Raw genomic sequence first — 22270 nt, 5'->3', positions numbered from 1 at the left:
CATCATGCTCCACTGCACTTCCCACAACTGAGGACTTCATCCTGCACAGCAGGACAGACAGATCCCTTCCCGCTGGTGGTTTGGCACGTGTGTAACCAGAAGCAGCAGCTCCAAGTGACCCACTCCCGCTATCACCTTTTAAACCCATGGTCTAACATCGGCATTTCCTTGCTGTTTGACTGGTGAGGTCAAGGGAAATGATACCAGGAAAATCTGCAAAACCTGGTGTAAAGGTTTTTTCCAGGGAATGGCTTAGTTTCTTTTAATTCTGTCATTTTGACACCACCATCTCCAGTCAGGAGAGGTGAAGGAGTTTAAGGCCACAGAGACCGAGATGGGTATTCTGGGAAAATCACAGCCAGCTCATACACGTAGAAATCAAGCAAGCAGCTGCCCTGAGCTACCACCTGGGCCCCCATGGTGCCTCAGCCTTGAGTTACTCCAAGCACAACTTGATTGAACTCCCCCCAGCTCCCAAGTCAATGCCATGCCCAGGCATGCGCTGAAACCCTTAGCCCAAGCGCGAGATTACCTTTAATTCATGTTGGCTGGCTATCAAAAGTCATATGTCATAAGTCATTGCTAATGCTCACCCAAGTCCGCTATCACTAATAGAACGGCTCTGCGGTAACAGGCCTAACTCTGTTCAAGTGCCACCCTAGACACCTCTCTTGCCACAAATTCTGCTCACCAGGAGAAAAACTCCTGGGCTGGCTCATCTGAGGGGGACACAAAAGCATCCCAGCAGGTATCCCCAGAAATCTGAGCATTACCACTGAGCAAGTGCAGTCAGCAGACTGCAGGTGTCAGCAGAAAGTGCTGCTGGTTTTGTTCACCTCATTTAATAGGGCTTGGTGGCTGAACTTTCCTGGACAGGGATGTAAATACAATCTCCTCACCGACCACAGCTAAACTCACAGCTCCAACCAGAGACCGGCACACGTTCACGCGGGGATTTGGATTAACGGCTCAGCCCAGCAGCACAGCAGTATCAAAAGCAAACAACTAACTTCAAGTCAGAGCATGGCACTTTGCATTTCACAGTCAGGGAAATCAACCAAGTGGCTGATTTAATGAGATTATGGCTAAAACCGTCCTCTTGCATTGATGCCCTGAGCTCAGCCTGTGCTCTCAGATGAGCAGTGCTGCCCCAAGTCAGGTGCCTGGTGAGGGTGGTTTGGCTGCAGGGACCAGGTATGTCCTGATGTGATATGATCTCGCCACTGGCCTGTTGTGTGTGTGTCTCTGTGTGTGGGTGAATTTGGTTATTGAACACTCCAGCGTTTCCCCCTGCTCTGCACACCTGGAGCAGCCTCACCTTTATCCCCTCAATCCTGAAGCCCAGCGTGGCAGTCGAGCTGATGGTCTCCCTCCACTGCATGTAGCGAGGCTTGGTTACCGCCCGCAGCACGTTCTCCTCCTCAGTGGGGGCATCAGGGTCCACCTCAATCATCTTCTGGTACATGTCCTTCCTCAGGCTTGGCTTCTTCCGGGCCTTTATAAGCTCCTCCTCCAAGTATGTCCTGCAAGGAATGAGTGGGGGACATTAGCAAGGCCACTGCACGAGATGCCACGTGGCCACAGAAAGCCCTTGTCCCAAAAATCAGGTCTATCCAGGACAACTGATCCCTGGGGAGTAGAGCAGTGTGGGAAATAATGGAGCAAGCCTGGTTGAAGGTGAATTGATCCTGGTTTAATTAGCACCCCAGCATCAACACTTGGTATCTTCTCAGTTCATCAGGGAACCAAAACCAGTTTGGCAATAACAAGGGAGGTTATTTCTCACAGATGCTCACGGCTTCATCTTGGGGGGCCTGTCCCTCAGCAAACCTGAACAGTGACTCTCACAAACTAAACATGGCTTTCAAGATACGCTCAGGAATTTGCACGTATGCCTGGAAACCAGCTGGGCTGAAGGTGGGAGGGAGTTTGCCACATCCCAGCCTCCAGCATTAGCAGCATCTGCTGCTCCCTCTGAGGTGCGGCCAAGGCGGGCAGCCGCTGCCAAAGCTGCTCCTGTGCCTCTCGTGCCCTTTCCTGTCCCCTCACCATGCAGGGCCATGCCTCACCGGCTGCTAAACAGGGTGCTTTCACATGAGGCTGTTTTGCTGATGTTTTTTTTCCTGGAACAGGTCAGTTTTAAGTGAACGATCTAGCAAAAGCTTCCTGCACAGGAGGAGGAGAGGAAGGGATGCAGCCTTGGCCAGGTGTTTACCATCACCCTCAGGACCACGGGGCACCATCGGGACAGAGGCAGGAGGATGGAGGGTGCAGAGGAGCCTGCAAAGACTTTTGCTTTGTGCATCCCTCAGAGGAGCACCACCCTGTGCCAGAGCAGACAGGTGGAGAACTTCTGCACTCCAGCATGCAGAAAACCATCCACACAGTAAGACTTCCTGTAGCAGTAATAAACCACTGTGTAACTCCTCTCGTGGCACCCAAACCCACCCCAGCTCAGCCCAGCAGGTGCCCAGGCTCCCTTCAAACAACTCACCAAGCCAGGCGAGATGTCCCAGCAAAACAACACAGGAGTCACTCTGCCTGTAACCTCCCTCACCCCAAATCCATACACTCTTTGCCTTCCACTAGCCATGGCCATCTCTGCAGAGGGGCCGTGCTCTCTCCTCATGTCACTTGTGCCCAAATCCCAGCACTGAGCGTGTGGTTCACCTCCCGATCAAGCAAAACGCATGGGGAGGGTGCTAGGCAGACTACGTGGGATGGTGTTCCTTTGTTTCCCACAGGTTTAGCCAGGCAAACTGGTGTCTTTTCTCAGGACAGGCATATGATCACTGAGCAGACATCTCCAGGACATCAGCCCCTTCGAAAAAACACTGCAGATAAAAAGGATGAAGGGCTTCAGCTGAGATCACCAAACCCATGACTTTTGGGCAGCTGGAGTAAAATAGCAGAATAAAGCAGCTGGGTGCTCAAAAATGCTGCTCAGGTTGCTCAGAAAGCTAGATTTCCTTTTGATGAGAATGACAGACTGTTTGTGTCTGCGGTTCTGTCCACCTGCATTGCTCCAAGCTTGAACCACCACCGGAGCTTGAGCTGGGCAAAGTTCTGTCCAGGGGCAACTGGAGGAGGCTGCCTCATCCTGAAGCTAGGCTGGCAGGGAAAAAATGAGCCTGTATCAGCCTGGCAGCAAGCTGCAGGATCAGAGGACATGCTTAATAGCCCCAAGGTTTAGTTTATATGCCACAGACTCTCCTGCCTGGCTATGGGGATGCTTCACTCCCCAGCATTAGCCCAATTCATTTTCTCTTACCAGCTCCTCCCACAGCACCATCTTATTTAATGATGGCGTTGCCTGGGATATTTGCCCCTGATGCCTGCTCTGCCTGTCTTAGCTTCAAAAACCCAGGTGCACGAATCACCCGACCTATGATCGGCTTGTGGGAAGCTTTCCTCCTCACAGACACAGCCTCAGCAGCAACCAGGCAGCATGACCAGCAGGTCTTCTGGTGGCTGTCACCTCTGGGTCCAGAGTGGGTCCCATCTCCTTCCCACATCAGCAAGGTACATGCCAGCTGGGGCCCCATAGCTGCGCTGGGGCCCCCTGCCCTTCTCTCCACCCCTCCGGTGGAAAGTATTCCTCGCCTCTTCCCTGACGACAGCTGGAGACGCCAGTTCGAGTTTCACATCAGGAGTTTAGGAGGGGAAAAAAAAAAAGATTCCTCCCTCCCACAGAAACCATCAGCTTTTCCAGCAGCACAAGCGTCTCCACCGCGTCAAGCTGCGCCTTAGCCAGCAAGGGGGCTCTCAACCCTCCCTGCCGCCAGCCTGCAGCAGACCCAGGGTCCAGCGGTGGCCCGGGGCTCCTCCAAAACCAGCAGCCACCTGGGGTGTCCAGCCCTGCTCACATTTGCTCTGGGACACCCTCATCAGCTGTGGCATAAGAACTGTCGCTAGCCAAGTGGCTGCAGGCTGGGATGTTGGCGTATCTGTAGATGGTTCTTGAGAAGGACATGGGTAATGTTGCTCAGCTGCTAGGAAATGTTTCAATAACTTTGCATAAAAAGCACTAAACCACTCAAGTGTGCGTGGGAGCAAAGGGTACGCAGAGGAAAGTCTCTTGCTAATGGAAGCTGTGCCATTCAAGTGTCTGTATTTTACCCCTCTGGCACCCTGGGCAGGATCTCCCACATCTTCTGCTCCTTGCCCCTTGTCTGTGTCCCCCTGTGGCAGCGAGAGGCAGGTTGCCATCTTCCTAAAGGCTGCTGTGTCATTCTGGTGTACTCAAACCCAAACAGAGTGCTGTCCCTTCTGCTGAACCAAAGCACGTCCCCAGCACATGGGACAGTCAACAGGAAAGAGCCTGGTGTGTCCTTCCCACACTCAGGCTCCCCCATGGCTCTCTCCTCATGCTGTAGGCTTAGCTTAGCCTGAAGGCAGGTGAGCCTCGTGTTCTCACTTGCATGTTTCAGAGGGTTCTACCCAGGAAATGCATTCACTTTGAGTATCCCATCTTAAAACTCAAACAAATATCCCTAAAGCCACTCACCTGACCCCCATTTTGCAGTCCATAACACAGGGGGAGTCAAATTCAGCCAGCAGATCTTCCATCTGGTTGTATCGCTCCCCATCTTTCACAACATCGCCATGGTAGGCAGGAACATAGGGCTTCAGGACATCGTTCATCAGGCGGTCAAGGCAGCGTTGCTCCGATTCACAGTGCTTCTTCAGTATCCTGCCATTGGCCGCTGCCTTGAAACTACCTGAGGGTGACAAGGGACAACGTGGCACTTGCTTTGGATGGGGGATGATGCTGTGCCTTCCCAAAACAAGGGCAGCCCAACACATTGGAAGCATCTTTCTTTATGCTTGCAACAAAAAGAGTCCCCACAGGCTGGGACTTAAAAGCTCAGGCTGCCAGATTCACATCGTGTCAGGTTTATGGCCAGCAATGTCACACCTTAAACAGGGCAGAGACCTGCCCTGCAGCACCCAACACACTTGCTTCACTGCCTCAGTGAACTTCATGGTAGGTTCACCCCTTGTGGCTTTGTCCCTATGCTCACGTGTGGGGCATCTTTGTGCTGGGCAGCATCGCATACTTTGCTGTGGATCAGCAAAGGGCTTGGGTCCCACCCAAAGGACTCAGCTGCCTGAGAGAACAGCGTGACGCTGCGCAAGGTAATACCCGCTGGCACTGGGATCCTGAAAGCACACAGCACTGCATCTCCACGTCACCCTCCCTGGCACTTAAGTAAGTCACTCTCCTGGGCTAGAGACATGGGAGCTGAAATCTGTGAGATTCATGCAGCAGTCAGAAGCAATTCTGGAAAATAAAGCCCATTAGCCCGTGATAACAAAGAGCCTTTCCACCACTCTGCCCCTCCCCACTCTTCGTACCTGCGTGTCCCGCTAGCTGGATCCAAGGGTACTTCTTCTTGAAAGACATCACAAATGGGGACCAGTGCACCATATTTTTGATCTTCCGCCATGATTTGCTCTAAGGGAAAAAAAAAAACAACACAAACTTGAAGGTGAATGCAATGTTTTAAGCTTTTACATTCTGTAAAGTCACTTCAGGCAGCACGCAGCTGTTTTGGACAGGGGAGGAGGCACCGGAGCCAGCGCAGGATGGAAGCAAACAGAGAATCTGCTCTTTTCTCATCTCCCTGTGCCAAGCCAGAGGCTCTGGACCTTGACTCTATGTTCGAAAATCACGAATAACTTCACTGAAGAGGAGGGTGTTACAGTGTTGTTCCAGCTGGCTGCTTCTGCTGTGGAGGGCCCAGCCATCCACTTTACCTCGTCTCTGCTCCCCGCATCCCTCTGCAGAAGCAGCAGGGACATTAAACCATCCTTGGGTACTGCATTAGATCAGGGCAAATGGAGCAGGGGAGGGAGCCCAGGATTGCCACCCGGCCACAAAACTCAACTCTGGCTCCTGCGGGGAACAAGAGCGGCTCTTGCACTGCCGCGCAGGGGCTCGCCGCCCGGCTTTTGTTCCCCACCAAAAGGCAGCTGCTTTGTGCATTAAGCTGGCAACCCATGTGCGGCTGATCCGCCTGCTCTGGCCCATCCGTAACTACATTGTAGAGAACAATTCCCTTCTGACTTGTTGTGCTTCTCGCCAGATAGATTGCACAAAACTATTTACATGCTGTAACGAGGGCTGCATCGGACATACAAAAGCCTCCTTCGAAGGCTCTTTCCTGCTAGAGTTTTTCCCTGGATTGTTCTGGGGACTGTGCCACCAGTAAAAGGCAGGGAGACAACCTCTTATCTCAGCCCAGAGGGTGACGGTGCAAACAAACCAGGCAAACAATATATAACGGTGACAATGGAAAAATGCCTTCTTGCAGGAGCTGGAACAAACAGACGGCGTAGTCCTGGCTGCTCTGAGCTACTGGGTTCAGCCGGAAGCCCACAGATAAATTATCCTCATTTGCTCTGCTCCGAAGGCATGGGAGGGAGCCTTCCAGAAAGCCCAAGTAATCTCCTCCTCACGTTGGGAGAACTGGCCCCTGTTCCAGTAACGCTTCACAGACAGGCGGGGAAGAGCCAGCAGCCCCAACTTGCAGTTTGGACGCTTGTCGGGGAGTGAACTCACAGCGCAGGAATCCATGCTGGGAACTGCTGACATGTTTAAGCAGCAAGGAAGAAGCCAGACAAAGATGTTAGTGTCTGAAGTGTGGAAATTACATTGGGTTACCCCTGCGCTGTGCACCAGCCCGGCCGAGGAGCGGGGACACATCGCACGGAGATGCAGGGGCTGCCTGGGCGGTGGGGATCAGGGGTGGGAAAGGGGAAGAAGAAAGGTCCTTCTTCACCTCCCAGCCCAGGAGGAGCAGGAGGATGGCCCTTCCCTGGACGACTGCCTGTGGCCGGGAGCGTCCTGGCGTGCCCTGGCACTGGGACAGCAGTGCAGGAGTTTGGCAAGCAGCTCCCCAAGCGCAGGGTGACACTGGGCAACCCCTTCGCCGGGGTTCCTCCGCGCCACGGGTTTGCTCTGCCACCCAGCTTGCTTGCTTTGGCAGGGAGGTCGGGCAGTTCCCTACCTGACATGAGGATGAATGTTTTTATTTCCAAACGGAGTGCCAGAACTTGTGCGCTTAAGCTGTTCTTTGTTCTCCTTTTGGCAGAGAGCGAGAGGGAAGGCGGGGGGGTGTCCCCTCCTTTTGTTTTTAAAATAGTAACATCGAGTGCTGGCTGATGTCACGAAAAAAAATCGGGAAGAAGAAGTCTCTGAGGGAGTTTGGACTCCAGATGAGTGGGACCCACCTCCTCTGAAACAAAGAGAAGGAGTCCTCCCCCCACTGCACAGCATCATAAGTCACTCAGTCCCAGGAAACATGCCAAGGCAACGCGTCTTCCCAAGCCAAGATTTTGTTTTTTGGTGGTTACAGCTTTATAGCTAAAACCTTGAGGTACTTCAAAGTACAGGCAGAATGAAGGCAAGTGTCCCCCAAAGCAAGGCAAGGTGTCCTGCCTTCCCCCTGCTGGGGCTTTCCCAGGAGCAATGCGCTCCACTCCAGCACCGCTCCCAGCACGGGGTAATGGCCCCAGAGTCCCCCGGGGAGAAAAAATACCACAAAAACCTATCTGCTGAGCTGAACAAGACAGAAAGCCAGTCACTGAGCACACTCGCATGCGGAACAGGTAGCATGTCCCCATTCCTCTATACTGGAGGGAATCACTTTCATCCAGACACCACCTGGTTAAGACACACCTTTGGCCAGGCATTTCCAACTCAAGTTTTAAGAACATATTTAAGGACATGTTTTATAGAGAGGCTTGAGGCTGCTTTGTCCCTCCCAAATCACTCCCAACTTGCTGGAAATGGGCTGCCAGGCAAGTCCTCGCCGCCCTAGGGATCACCTGCAATTCTGCTTCACGCAGCCCTTTCCCCCCAGCTTCAGCAGGGCACTTCATGATGGTACTTCCAGGAGAGAGGACGGACCGTCCCCTCTGTGATTTCCTTAGGAGTTGTCAGATTTTTGTTTTATACCTGACCCCCCTCCCAGTGTTACGAGGGAAAGTCTGTTTCATCAAAAGGAACCTCTCTCGTGCCCTCAGCCCATTACACGTTCCTGCCCAGCATGCACAGCTCATTTTGCAGAGCAGCTTGCTGGGTCCAGCTCTTTTGGGGGTGTACATACCCATACAAAATGTCCTGTTGCTCTGTCATGGGAGTGCTCAAAAGGCAGTGAGTTTTGTAGGGGCAGCTCCCTAGCAAGCCAGCAGCTGAACGACTTCATCTTTCCACTCTCTGGGGCTGCCCACCCGCTGCAGAGGAGAGATGGAAGCCGGACCATGGAGAAGTCACACTGGCCAATGCCCCCAGTGATCCTGCCATCCTCTTTGTCTGAAGATAAATTCTCCCCAGGTAAGGAGTTGCTCTAAAAATTCACCCTTTGTACTTTCCCTGTAGTTTCAAGAGTGATGTTACATGGCTGTGAACCAGCAGCAGACTCCACCACAGCCACTGGGGATGGCTGAGGGCTCCCAGCAAGAGACCTGCATTTATTTGAACGCTGGCATGGATTCAGACAGAGGTGAACATCTCAAACCCAGTGGCTTGGGATCCTGGTGATGCCAACACTCGTGTTGGGCTCCTGCAGCTGGCCACAGAAAATCAGACATGAGGTTCACACCTCTCCAGGTTGTCTTGGTGGCCACGTGCAGGCAACAGCCCCTCTGCGCTCAGAGGTCTCTGCAAAGGGAGTATTAAAGCTATTTACAACAAAGAAATCTGCTTTAACTCAGCCTGTTGGGAACTGTAAGGCTGTCACCCCTCAGACTCAGCTGTAACTTTCGGTTTATATTTCAAGGAGTAATTTGTGCGTAGGTCCAAGCACCCAGGCACACGGAGGAGTTACCTGCAGTGACTCAGACTAAAGGATTTTCCATCATAATAGGAAAAATAGCTCTCCAGGTGGCATCACCAAGTGATGCTGGTGAATACATGCCCTTCTCATCTGCCTGCGAGAAAGTGAGTATGCAGGCTGTCACGCCGAAAGCTGAGCACGCTTCCAACTCTTTTGCCTGATCAAAGCCTGTGACTGCTTGTGGCACCCTGGCACCCCGCTCTCCCCCAGATCCAGCTCTGTGCTGGCTTTCCCTCCCAGAAAACTCCCGAAGCCGTGCTGACCGACTGCGCTCTTGCACACACAGCAACAGCACAGAGCCTGTATTAGCAGGGAATATGCAGGAGGTGTCTGATGCAATTCAACACTTTTTATTTAAAACCTGTTTCAACATCAGCAAATGACGACTGATTAGCTGTTAGGCAGCAAATTCTTTAGTGACTCTGGAGACAGATTTAGCAGAGGAGCAGCACCGTTTTCCCTAATCACCTGCCACATGGAAATGAAGTTGAGCGACGGTCAGAACCAACTCCAAAAATGAACTTTCAAGGGTTTCTGCAGCACTCTGCCCTCCCACAGCTGCTCGCTAGCTTGCTTTCACTGTCTGCACAGTGCCATGCCCAGACCCCAGGGGTTAAGCCATCCCAGCAAGCACCCACCATCGGTCAGTGGGAGAGGAGTGCTGGGAAAACAATTTTATCTGCTGCATGTTTAACTTTACTTATCTGAAGCTTAAAGCAAACTCTGGGCTTTCCCCATGTGTCAATAGAGATTCATATGGAAAGAACAACATAGGAGAATTTAGTGCCAACCCAGAAGGTCAGAGGATATATTGTGCTTAATTAGTTTAAACAAAAAAATGACTGATGAGCTCAGCGCTCGCTGTACATTTTCCCTGTAGCATATGGCATTCCTTTAATGTCTGCTTGAAGATGTGCTGCTCTGGGACTGCCTGTCACCTCCCTTTCCCAGTGTGGCCACGGGTGGAATCTGACTGTTGTTACTCCCCATGCACAGAGCCAGCGGGGTGCATTTCCCTTTCCATACACTGAGCCAGAGAGATAGACAGTAAATGATTCAGTTTGCTGAAATTATGGTTTCCTATGGTTTTATGGGACCAAACGTTCCTGGAAATAGCGAAAGCTGGACCTGTATTCCAGTGCTTTTTATCAACAAGAGCATGCACCATTCAAGGCAAGATGACGCAGCTGGGGCAGGGAAGAGTGGGACCAGCACTAAAGATTGTTCCCACTTCTGAAAATAATTTCAGCCCCTTTCTCCCAGGAAGATCCTGAGTTAGCCTAGGATCTGAAGAGACAGAGGAAAACCGTGAAGTGACAGTAGTGTCACCAATGCCCACCGCCTACCCCGGCTTCAGTGGAGTTGCTGCAGCCAGGGTGTCTGCGTAAGTGACACCCCAGCTCTCCTTTTGCTTTAGAGAAGGCCCCGCTCCTGTAACACGCTAACTCCCAGCCACCCCGTGGGGCTCGCGTGCGTGGGAGCCCTCTCCACTCCTCGCTTTCACTTCAAGCTCCTCCAAAAGGAAAAGTGCAGCTGCGGTGCTGGGGGCCCCTATGGGAAGGGGCTTTCAGCACAGCTCAGAAAGGCGCCAGGATGTTTCACTCACAAGTAGGACGGTTGACGAGTTGCTCCTCATGTTTGGAGCCTTGCTGGTTTAAAAAACAACACGGTGAGCAGCTGAGAAGGGCAGCCTTTGCACTGGAGAGCCCACTTCTTTAATAAGTGGGGGGAGCACTTGCCCACAGAGTTCACTCCGTGTCAGCCTGCTCGGCAGCCATGCACACACAGCCAAGGAAAAAGAGGCCATTTAGTTTTCCATGTTTAAAAGAATGAATGTGTTTTCTTCTGGTCTTTAAAAAGTAGTTAAGGTTTCCCTAGTGATGACTGTTTCCCTTGACTGGGAAAAACCTTGTCACTCCCGCCGTGGCGAGGAGGCCAGCTTTGTCCATTGTGCTGGGCGCGGAGGGACGCGGGGCTGAGCTGGGATGCCTCCTCCCAGCGCGTCCTGGCACGTGGGCGACCAAAATGCAGGATCCCAGCTGAAAACCCTTCCGTGACCTGCTCTGGAGTGTGATCACTAACGTGGTGCAGAGTGGGGGGTTATGCTCTGTTCAGCTTCACCACCTCTCAGCCCCCCAGACCTCTCCCTCCATCCGGGCAGCTATAGGAAGAGCCCAGTGACCGCTTTGGCGTGCCCCAGGCTGTCACCACTGACCCCGATGCTGGCAGCAAGTGACAGCCCATATTTTACACCGTCTTCCTCCTACGCAAACTCCTCTCACCGTCACCGATGCATTTGCCTCTGTACCACACAATGGCAAAATAGCCTTGTTTTGGCCAGAGGAGCAGCTTGCAATGGGAGGGCTTTGGCTCAGTAGGCATTTCTTGGTTTAATCACACAAGGCATTTAATAGAAATTTCAGCAGCTCCCCAAAACCTGGCAGAGTCAGTGCCAGTCAGGCTCTCATGGTGGTTGTTGCAGAAAGATAAAGCAAGGCCCAACAACAGACTTAACACAGATTACTAAAGGGGAATATAGTTTGGTGACTGAAAGGTCCTTCTCCGTGCCTAGAAATTCTAGTCCAAACCCAAAAGCCCCATTAAATAAATGACTTTGATAGCTGGGGCATAGTAGGTTCTGCTGGGGCATAGTAGTTTATGCTACTTTCCAAGGTCTCCATCTCATTTAAGGAGAGAAAAAAATCCCAATACATGAATTATTTCTTTTACTTCAGATGCTTTGTTTTTCAGAATAGTCTCATTTTAGCCAGTAAGGATTTTGCCACTGGCAGGAGAGACACCACACCCATCTGGTTTTGTGAGGAATGTCCTTTATTCCAGTGGGACCAGGGAGCAGTCCCGCCAAGACCAAAAATCTGGGGTAGAGGGTCAGAGTGATAAAGCTACTGCCTTCTCTGTGTGTACAAAGAGGAGCCTCTGTAAGAACGCCTTAAAGCCAGGAACATCTGCTCGGATCATTGAAAACATATTCCAAGGTACTGGAAAAAAACAGGAGCTTTGTTGCAAGCTCCCTCTTCCTGCTTGTGATGGAGGCGAGGGGAATTCGAAGCAGCGAAGGCAGAGGGGTGAGCAGCAGCCCTGCGGTTTGACCTCCCCTGTCACAATGGAAGGAAATGGAGCGGCTGTGGGAGCCGGTGGCACACAAACCACCCATCGCCCATAAGGACATTTGAGACCTCCTCACCCAACAAAGCACAAGCAGAGTGTAGCAGTGGTGCAGGATCCACGCCAGCAGCACGCTGAGGTTTTATTGCTACAGAGAGGAGAGGCTGTGTTAGACCTCTCTGTCCGATCTGGCAAAGAAGGAAAGAAGTCCAAAAAGCTTAAATGAGAGCTAAGGCAAAGCCTGCTTTGGAGCTCAGACTAACTGAGCCTCAAAACTGTGGTTGTCTCCATGAGGCATTGCTTCCTGACAAAGCAACATTTACTTCATTAAAGCTGAAAACCTCCTAATGCAGATCAACCATAACTGACTTTCTTGTAAAGCTCGTTGGATTATTAATTGCCAGCATTATACATGTTCAGCCTACTTTCCTGAGTGGGAACTGATCCAGATCTCTGGAAATATATTTGTTACTCATTAAGTACACACAAATAGGGTTTGTTAAGCAATTTTCAGCCTGGAGAAGGCAAGCGAATAACTCAGAAGCAGCTAATCTAATCACTTTTGGTGGACAGCTACTTAAGCCGCACAGTGCTTCATCCTCAGCAAGCAGCTAGCTTTTAAAAGGCAGCAGATTACAAAAATACTTGCTAGTAGCCAAAAGTGGGCCTTGGTGACTTGATTTGCCAGAAGAGTCCCGGAGCGCTGCAGCCCATCTGTGCAACACGCTGGTGCTCAGAGCTGTAGGCAGCCACATCAGGCGTCCAGCTGAGAAACGCGCTGTGCTGTCCAAAGACCTGACCCCGTATCAGGGAACTTGTCATCGGCTTTGATGGAAACGGCTCCGTTTCCATCTGGAGACTTGTGTTTGATGCCTTTCCCAGTTCCACAGTACTCACCGCTGTCTTTCTGGTTCAAGTGTCATTACAGCTCATCAGCTCCTCTAGCAGTGCAGCACAAGTTGGGGATGTGGGCTGCTGAGCCTGGGCTGGCTCTGGCGCTTCTCGCATTTGTGCTGCTGGTGGGGAAGGACCTCCTGAGTCTTCCCAACCCTGTCAGTGTAAATTCCAAAATGCTGCTGGCTCCCACATGCCCTCTGAGACCAGAAGACATGCCCTTCTCAACATCAAACAACTGTGTCAGTCTCTGGCTGCCTTGTTTGAAGTCCAGCTCAGCAGCCTAAAGACCAGAGCTGCAACTTAGGATACGGGAAGAAATCTAGCTCCGAAAAGTCAAAACAGAGTGTCCTCGTGGGCAGAGGTTTGGTAGGGCACAGCCTTCCTGCAAGAAACAATCTCAATGCAAGGCACTGAGCTGTGCTCTCACACTCTGGGGAGGTGGGATAGGAGTTGTAGGCTTTGACAGGTCCTTCTGAGGGATGCTCCAGACCCCTGAGTCTTTTGGGAAGGGAATCCCTGGTACAGGGCATGTTGGGAAGCAACATGCGTGCTCAGACCAGGATGTGATGGGAAAGTTCAAGGTATTTCCAGTCTGGCTTACTTTGGTAGATAGAATTACTCCCAGGATGCAAGCTGCTGACAACCCTCTCTTACAATTTGAAGGCAAGTTTTTAGGGATTTAAACCAGGGCACTACACTCACAGTCTGCTTAGAGGTATTTTGGGTCAGAGACACCAAACGCAGAATTAACATCAATGAGTGGAACAAAGCAGTTTTGAATACTTATATTCTGGATTTCTTTCTGTCTGCTTCCAGGGGCAACCCAGAATGGCTTGGGGTTGGAATGGTCTGCTCTTTGACACGGGCCATGATGTGAGCTGCAATATCAAGAGCTCATGCTCCCGAACAAGGGGATGTAATTTCCTCCCCACTGAAGGACCACAGCAGGAACACACCACAGTGTGATGCTACATTGCTCATCGTTCAGCCTGATGTACTACCAGGCAGGGTGGACATGGGCCAGGCAGTGCAGCCACCGGCTTCCAGCGCTGTTGTAGCCATCTGAAGTATTCCCCCTGGCATTAGCACCGGGAACATTGATACAGATGCTGTAAATATAACACCTTAGGAGCATAATGTCCATCAGCACTGATGATGAATGAGCAAGGTTATACAAAACTAAGTCATGCAATGCCAGTGAAGCAACTTGCAGGAGAAGCTGGATGAGAAAGGCCTGGCTTTTAGACTTGAGCTTTCTTGGTGCAGAAATGCCCAGGAGCTCGCGCTGGTTTCGGATGCGGAAAACATTTCCATCACTGTTCCCTCACCCTGCACGCTCACAGAGTTGGCTCACTGTTTTTACGCTATTGACCATAAGTGAACCTCACTTTGTTGAATATTTGAGTGAGAAAGGCATCTCTCTTCCATAAGCATGAAGTGAAATGTTCGGATGAGTTTTAAGTGCCTTCGGCTGGAGTAGGAAGGCAGAGAGGAAAGGGAAGAAAAAAGAGCAAAGCAATGGCTGCGGTAACTTGCTTAGATAAGAAAATTTTTAGAATTAGTCATAAGCCCTGAGCATACCCACATTTACTGGGTATATGAAGTGTAAAAAGCTGATTTAGAAGAGCAGTTAAAAGTTTCATAAACATGACTAAACCCTAAAGCTAAATGTTCAACAGGCGTGACCTTTTAATTCCCCTTTAGTTTAGCACTTTCATTTCTGTTTGGAGTCCCTCATGTTTGGATAGCACTTTGATGATTTAAAGTACTATTTAGAGTTTTATTGTCTCTCCTGCTTCAGAGTTGGGACCACAAATCCTTTGCTAAGTGGCTGGAGGAGTTTCTGCTTGCTGCTGGGAGCACCAGCCTGCCTCGGCCGTGCCTTCCCAACACCCTCAACACACTGCCATGGGACCGGCCCCTTTTCCGAGGCAGCTCCTAAATGTAATCGGCAACCAGGAGAAGCTCCTTCAAGAGTCAAAACGCAGTTTCATTCTCCTTGGTTTCAAATCCTTACAGAAGGAGCATACCAGAAAGACGGTGGTTTTGGGAAAGTCTTTGTCCAGAGGGGGTATTGCAAGCAGCCAGGATGCTGCAGACATGTGCTGGGGCAGCACACACGTCCCGTTCATGCGCATCCTCCCCACATCTGCAGACCTGCTGCGGATGCACCCTGCAGTGCCCAAGGTATCTCCCCAGGTGATATAGCACAGCAGCAAAGGGGCCTTTCTTGAGCTTCAGATCCCCTGCGCTCTGATCTTACCACAGCACCGACTTCAAGTGCTGTTAAAAAAACAAGTGGTCTAGCCCTGAAGGCAAAGAGAGGCTCGTCGTAGCCACCGTGCACCCACGCACCAGACCCACCTTGTGCTGTGAGGCAATGCACGGGCAAGGGCAGCGTGGGGCAGATGTTACAGCTCTCAGCATCTCCCGCTCCTGGCACCAGGGCTCACAGGCACACAGAGGGCTCCTCTCCACCAGAATGAGACAGGCACAAGTTTGTTTGCCATAAACTGCTTCTGAGCCCACCTCATGAGCACCCTGGAGACTTCATCCTCCACCAGCTTTCTGGCTGCACTGCTCTGAAGGGGTATGGGAAGAACAAACCTTGCACATTAGGAGAAGCTGCTCGCAAGGACTCCATCCTCACTGGACATGTCAACCAGAGGCAGTGCTGGAGCCATGCTCTCCCAGAAGCATGAATAGGCTGAGCTAATTACAGGGCTTCAAACACAGAGCAGCTCACGTGCTCAGCTGCTCCTTCCCAATTCCCCACACAGCAGCATCGGGCTGCAAACCGGAAGCGTCTCCCTGTTGCATTTAGCCAGACCACCCCATTCCCTGCCTGTGCGGATCCAGCCCCTGCTGCGCCCATGCTCCTCCAGGCAGGGTGCTGGCCACCACCACGGCTGGGAGAGGGGCTACCCAGCCTGGCGAGAACAGGGCTGGAACCAGCTCGGCAGAGTGATGGCACTGGCTGTGCGTGCCTGCTGCACAGTGGCCTCGGAGAACAGGTCGGAGGGAGGAATTCACCCTTCAGCTCCCCCGAGCCCACTGCAGCAGAAGGTCTGATGGCGAGCGGACCTCAGCACAGCACCAGCAGCAATTTTATCCTCAGCTTCATTTTCAGAGTTAAAGCCATATGCATGCCCCTTTAGCCATTTTAGTTATGAGTCATCACAAAATGCCAGCTTTAGCAACGCAGCTTGACTTCTGCAGGGCTGAGTACGTACCTCTGCCACCAAAGCCAATGTCCTACCACGGCTGCCCGGTGCCAGAGCATCCGATGAACATCCCAGTGCTGGTTGGGCAGCCCTGCATCCAGTAAAGGCCAACAGGGTGGTGGGGGAAGAAGCCGTCACAGCATTAGGCAAGGAGTTTTCTTGTTATCGATGAGCCACAGGGGTTTCCTTTGCTGCTTCTTTGACTCTGCCTTTGAAGCTTGTGCGCAGCACCGGCAAACCCTGCTGCACCCCGGCACACCCCTGAGCCCTCAGGGAAAGGGACGGGATCCTCGCAGAGGCACAGAGGGTTACCCAACCCTGCGTCCCGGTGTGGCACGAGGGGTTGGATTTTCCAACCCAACCGTGTGCTGACACGCAGGGGTGGGGCAGGGGAAGAAAAGGCAATTGCAGCTGTTAACTCCTAAGAAATTGAGGTAAAAACAGGCTGCTCCTGTATAAACGGCTCAGATCTCCTGTGAGCTGGTGCATGCGATGCTGCAGAGTTGCCGCCCGGGAGCATGCTGGTTTTTTTCGTGGAAAGAGGAGTGCAGAGGCCGGCAAAGGAATTTGCTGCTTCGGCGCATGTTTACAGGCTTCCAGGGGGTGCTGGGGAGGAAGCGGTTTCTCTAACCCAAAGAGGAAATGCTCATCTGAAACAGGAAAACGGAACTTTCTTTTGAGCATTAATAATGGAAAATCGCCTCTGCAATGGCTGCCTGTTGAATTCCTGGGCGTGCAGCGGGCAGAGGATGCTCGGGGAGAGACACCCTGTCCCGCTCTTGGCTCGCTTGGGACCCCAGGTAACCCTGGGGGCTGATGATGGCACAGGCACAAGGGGGAGATAGCTCAGTTTTGAGGGGAGATTCACCCAGCCGCAAGGTTTTCCCCAAAACCCTGGCATCCCCCTCCCCAGATGCAGGAACAGAGAATCTGAGTACCACAGTGATGCTGGGAACACACACAACGCATACACCATCACCAAAGGGTGACTCAGGCAATTCAGGTCCACCATCTAAAAACAGATCTCTAATTCCTTCTATGTAGGGCTTTTTTCTTTTTTTTGGTTTGGTTTGGCTTTTTTCAGTGAAATTGTTTCTAAACTAAATATTTCTCTAGAAAGAGGCTATTTTTAGGGTGAACGCCACAACCACAGTGTTTATGGACCTAACTCCAGCTCCAGGCCCCAGCTACAAATTTAGCAAGAGGTGGCTTCTCACTGATGAGCTGCAAATGACTGTGACATCCTCTAAAGAAGTAGAGATCATGGATTTCATATAAAAATCCAGATAGCCTTTCTCAGAACAGTGTTGTTATGGATGAAGAAGCTGCTCGAGCAGTTTTCTGGTCCAAAAAAGGACAAGAAGATGAAAGGTAGTTATATCTAGCCATACAATCGCAAGGGCACTGGCAAAAGCGATACAACAAACCCATTATATACATGGGCGTAGCAAAGACAGAGCTTAGCTCATTGTGTCTTTGTGTTTCTAAATATATTTTGTCTTGGGGGAAGAGCAAGGGAGAAGGCAAATGAATGCAGGGAAGACTCACGGTTCTCTGAACAACCAGGGTTTTCGGCAAGGTGCAAGCCCACGCTCTCTGAGGCTGCGTCTGTGGGCAGCAGCCGGCTGCTGAAGTCCTGCTGCAGGCAACTATGTTTAGCTCCGCTTAGAGGGCAAGGGAAGCAGAAGAGGAGGTAGAAAAACTTAGTCATCTTCTCCCCTCAGACATTTTGCTGTTCATTTACTTCAGCAGCCCAGGCAGCACTTAGTCACTTGCTCTCCAACAGGCTTTTTCTAATTTTATTTTTCCAAATTAAAAATAAATAAATAAATAAATAAATAAATAAATAAAATAAAGGAGGTTCCTTCCTAAATAAGCAGCTAGTGGAGGAGGCTGGAGGAAGTGAGTAGCCAGGACTTCACCCCAGGGCTGAGCCGGTTGCTGCAGACACCCAGAAGAGCATTTGCAGAGCGCAGGAGCAGAGAAAGCAGGCACCGCCGCTTCCTCTCGCTCAGTGACAGCTCGAGGAGCCGCTCTGCAAGCCAAGGTGCAAAGCATCCTCCACTGCCTCTGGAACCAAGATCTGCTTCATGGCCCCCCTCAGGTACTTGGTACCTGCCCTCGCAGTAAAATCGTTTGCGGTGTTGTAACACACCGCTCATGCTCTGAGTGTTTTCCGGCAGCAAGGCAAGGGGAACCTTGCCACCTAAACGACACGTCCCGCTTGGATGTCCTCCATTCACCAACCCAGAAATACCGACGTCAGAGCAGCCATTCCTTTGGGGATGACTTTAGTAAGCCAGCAATCATAGCTCTCATATTGAGGGCATCCTCAAGGTTAGAAACTTTTGCCTAAACTGGCTTGCTCCAGAAGTGCTGTAGGAAAACTCCGGACAGCTGGTGCCTTTCCAGACTCCTCTTGCCCCGGGAAGCACAGAGGGGCCTTGGCACCATCCCTTCCTCCAGCGAGTACCTGCCCTTTGCCAGCAAAATGCAGGGGCCAGCACAGGCACCTGCACCGAGCTGCATGCTGGTGCCGACACGCTGTCTCAAAAGAGAGAGCGCAAACAGCAGCAAGAAACAAGAAGCCTCTGAACACAAGCACAACTGAGAGCTGGGCATTTGGTTCCTCTCTTCTGCACAGCATCTCAAAGGGCCTGGGGACAGGAAGGCAACCCCCAAACCCCATCTTCTTCCCCTACCAGAGAACAAAAATCAGCTGGAGTGGCAGAAACCCAGAGCATTTTACAACTGATTCGAGATGGGGGTTTCAGAGGGCTCAGAAGGCACCAGATGGCTCACGGCTTCCTGTTGCTTCAGCTTTACTACAAAGCAACATAAATAGGTCTTCAGTCTTTGTTGATGTTTGGTGCCATACAGCAAAACATGCATTGTTAACCTAAAAATAGGAAACACTGTGGCAGCTTTGAAGAAATTCAGCATTTTTCCTGTACTGATACAAACACAGTGGCCGAGTGCCAGATGCCTCTCTCCTGCTTTGAAGAGTGATGAAATTCTTTGCAACGCTCATAAATTACTGCTTTGTTAGCAACCAGCAAGCTCCAGTGACACCAGCAAACCCTGGTATTTCCTTCTTCTCCCTCGTAAGGGAGGGGGGGGATGTTTCATGCCACATCTCATCGCCGTGCGGAGACGGACAGTCCCGCGCGCCTATCGCCGAGCCGAGCGCAGGCAGAGGTTGCTAAGACACCTGCTGACGCACAGCCGGGCCCCACTTCTATATTTTTCCATGACACGGTGTTGAAGCTTGCAGAGCAGGAGGTAGCTTTCTTGAGCGAGCTATCGAGAGATCGCAAGAGACGGTAGGATCCTGCAGGGCTTGCTGTGCGCTACTGACACCGGGTTTAAATGAAGGAGTGTAGGACAGAGCCAGAAATCTGCTTTGTTCAGAATAAAGTGTAACACGTTTTCAGATCTGGCTTGAAAAAAGGACACACCCACTGCTACGCTTCTCTGAGTGCGAGTATAGAAAAGTCGAGGTCCCAAGCAGAGCAACGTGTAAGTGGAAAACCAAAAACTCCCCAGAGGCTTTCCCTGGGGAGGACAGAGCTGGCACCTGGGGGAGGATGCGCTGGCACAGTCCTCACTCCAAAGTGTCACACGTGGTACGTGGATGTGCTGGGACCACAGCAACGTGACTGCCCCAGTACGGGTGCTGCTGCCAGCCCCTTTACTGGGGTCCCACCTGCAGGGATGTCCTCCCCAACGCTGGGCCATCACCCCCAGTGCAGTTTAATGGGGCTTAACCAGCCCTGCACACTTGGGGCAGAGCTCTGCCTTGCAGCATGGACAGAGAGCAGCAAGCAGAGCCTCACCAGCCACAGCCGGGGCAGAAACATTCAGCCTCGAGAAGAGAAGGCTCTGGGGAGACATTATTGTGGCCTTTCAGTGCTTAAAAGTGGCCTACAAGAAAAGTGGGAACAGATTTCTTAGCAGGGCCTGTTGCAATAGGACAAGGGGTAATGGTTTTAAACTAAAGGAGGGGAGATTCAGGCTAGACATGAGGAAGAAATTTTTTACAATTAGGGTGTTTTACAATGGAACAGGTTGCCCAGAGAGGTGGTAGATGCCCCATCCCTGGAGACTTTCCAGGCCAGGCTGGATGGGGCTCTGAGCAACTTGATCTGGTTGAAGATGTCCCTGCTCATTGCAGCGGGTTGGACTGGATGACCTTTGAAGAGCCCTTCCAATGCAAACAATTCTATGGTTCTATGATTCTATGTTCCCATCCAAGAGCAGCCATTTGCCACAAGGTCACTCCCAGCTCCACACTCCAGGAGAAGTTCACCTTAGTTCATGGACCGATTTTAAATCCTGCTGGTGCAGAGGCTCCTCTCCCACGGCTGGGTGCCAGGACACATGGGGATGGTCCCTCAAGCAGCAGCTCAGGACAGCAGCCAGCCCAGCTTCTGCAGGAAGCCAGCACTATGTGACACCTCTGCTCACAGCTTATCCAGCCCCCACGGCAGCTTGAAACTGCCAACCAAACTTGTGAGCTATTAAAAGCCATCTGACACAGCAATTTATGCAGTTCTTCACCTCCTCAGAGCCTCCTAGATGGGCAACTGGGGACCATCCAGCCAGTTTTTGGGCATAGCCATTCCAAGCACAACTCAAACATTTTGGAGGATGGCGGATGCTTCCTAGAAGTCCAGCTAACTGTTGGACTGTTTCACGCATCACCTCATAGTGCAATTTCATCATGACAATTCAGAATTAACATTTTAGAGGTAGTGTTTCCTCTCCTGTTCAGTTATTGCACTGTGGTCGTAATCCCTGCAGGGTTAATTCCCCCACCACTTTGGGGTACCCATGCAAAGACTGAGAGGCTGCAGCTGCCATCGCAAAGGAACCTCACTGAGCAGTGTGCTGGCTCACGGCGCAGCAATCATTTCCTTGGAGTCAGGGACTGGCAGACAGGCATTGAATTAGAGTATTGGGTCAGGGGTATTGAATCAGAGCTTAGGAAACCTCCCCTTCCCGAAGGAAAAAAAAAATATAGGAAAAAACCCTGGGCATTTCTCAGCTCCTGTTGTTGGTCAGTAATGGAAAGAAGCTAGAGAAAGACAATTTCATCTACGGGATGATCTCTGAAAGTTCCCCATATCTCCCTTGCAGATTTCTATCTGAAAAGCAAGTCCAGCTCTTGACAGGAAAGCGCTGAGACCTTCACACTCTCAGACTGAATAGTACCAAGATCAACTAGAAATCACAATTACCTTTCTGTACTTGGAGTTAGTTGATTTTTAGCGACTTTGCTGAGCTCCATTTCCTGGCTGTCTAGCAGTGTTCAGAGCCACTGTTTGGTCTGTGGAGGGATAACACCGAATCTTTTAATTCAAACAAAGTCACAACTACGTGCAATAGCATACAGCTGCCAGGCCCTCTCGGATATTAGAGGCTCCCTGGACTTACAAGTAATGAGAAGGAGAGATTTGCAGAAAATAAGCCCTATTGCTTTACAAATGTACTGTCCCTGTTGCGTGGCAAGCTACTAACAAAACTGATATTTGCATTTTTTGCATAAGACCATTTTGGATTCACTGTTCCTTCACCTGCACAAACACCGAGACTCTCTGCATGAAAAACAAGTCAGGAAGCTACTGATGAGAAAGTAGCATTTGAAATGCTAGAGCTATAGAAATTAGTGAAAAGGCTTCATGTGTGCCCTCTTAGAGCAGGTAAAGCTCTTCCAACCATGGCCGCTGCACGGCATCTGAGTCCCAGTGACAGCACCATCAGTGAAGGAGGCTCAGAGCCCCTTGCCAATGCTACACCGGTACTACATGGCTAGGATGGGTGGCTAACTAGGGACACATTCCCAGGCCACCACCAAGGAGGAGGATTCACCTCTCCTAAGCTGGCATCTCCGAGATGGCCAAGCAAAACCACTGCCATCACTCTTCCTGTGCATGGGCCCTGGTCCAACAGCGCGATTGCCACCCTGGGGTGAGCTACCAACCACACACCAGCACTTGTAGAGCTGTGCACAGGAGCTATGCAAATCTTACAGCTAAATCCTCTCTGTTCGTAATGACACATGTAATTGCCTATGCAAAGAGGGTGCACCCAGTTAGGGACTGCCTGGCCCACTGCCACAGCCCACCCGTCCCTGTGTGATGGGAAGGCTGGGACCCTCAGCACCCAGCAGTGCCACCA

At 51.4% G+C, this 22270-nt stretch overlaps 1 protein-coding gene across 1 annotated transcript in view; it reads right to left on the bottom strand.

The window, feature by feature from the left end:
• ITPKB (inositol-trisphosphate 3-kinase B) overlaps positions 1-22270 on the bottom strand; it is a 68628-nt gene that overhangs the window by 9034 nt on the left and 37324 nt on the right. The window contains exons 3-5 of the mRNA XM_065834689.2: positions 5359-5458; positions 4508-4721; positions 1319-1523 (exon numbers count right to left, since the gene is read on the bottom strand). Of these exons, the coding sequence (XP_065690761.1) occupies positions 1319-1523; positions 4508-4721; positions 5359-5458 (519 nt within the window). The remainder of the gene's footprint in view (positions 1-1318; positions 1524-4507; positions 4722-5358; positions 5459-22270) is intronic.

This window comes from Patagioenas fasciata, chromosome 3, assembly GCF_037038585.1.
Source record: "Patagioenas fasciata isolate bPatFas1 chromosome 3, bPatFas1.hap1, whole genome shotgun sequence".
In the NCBI taxonomy this organism is placed as follows: Eukaryota; Metazoa; Chordata; class Aves; order Columbiformes; family Columbidae; genus Patagioenas; species Patagioenas fasciata.
This window is presented reverse-complemented; position numbering and strand designations above follow the sequence as displayed.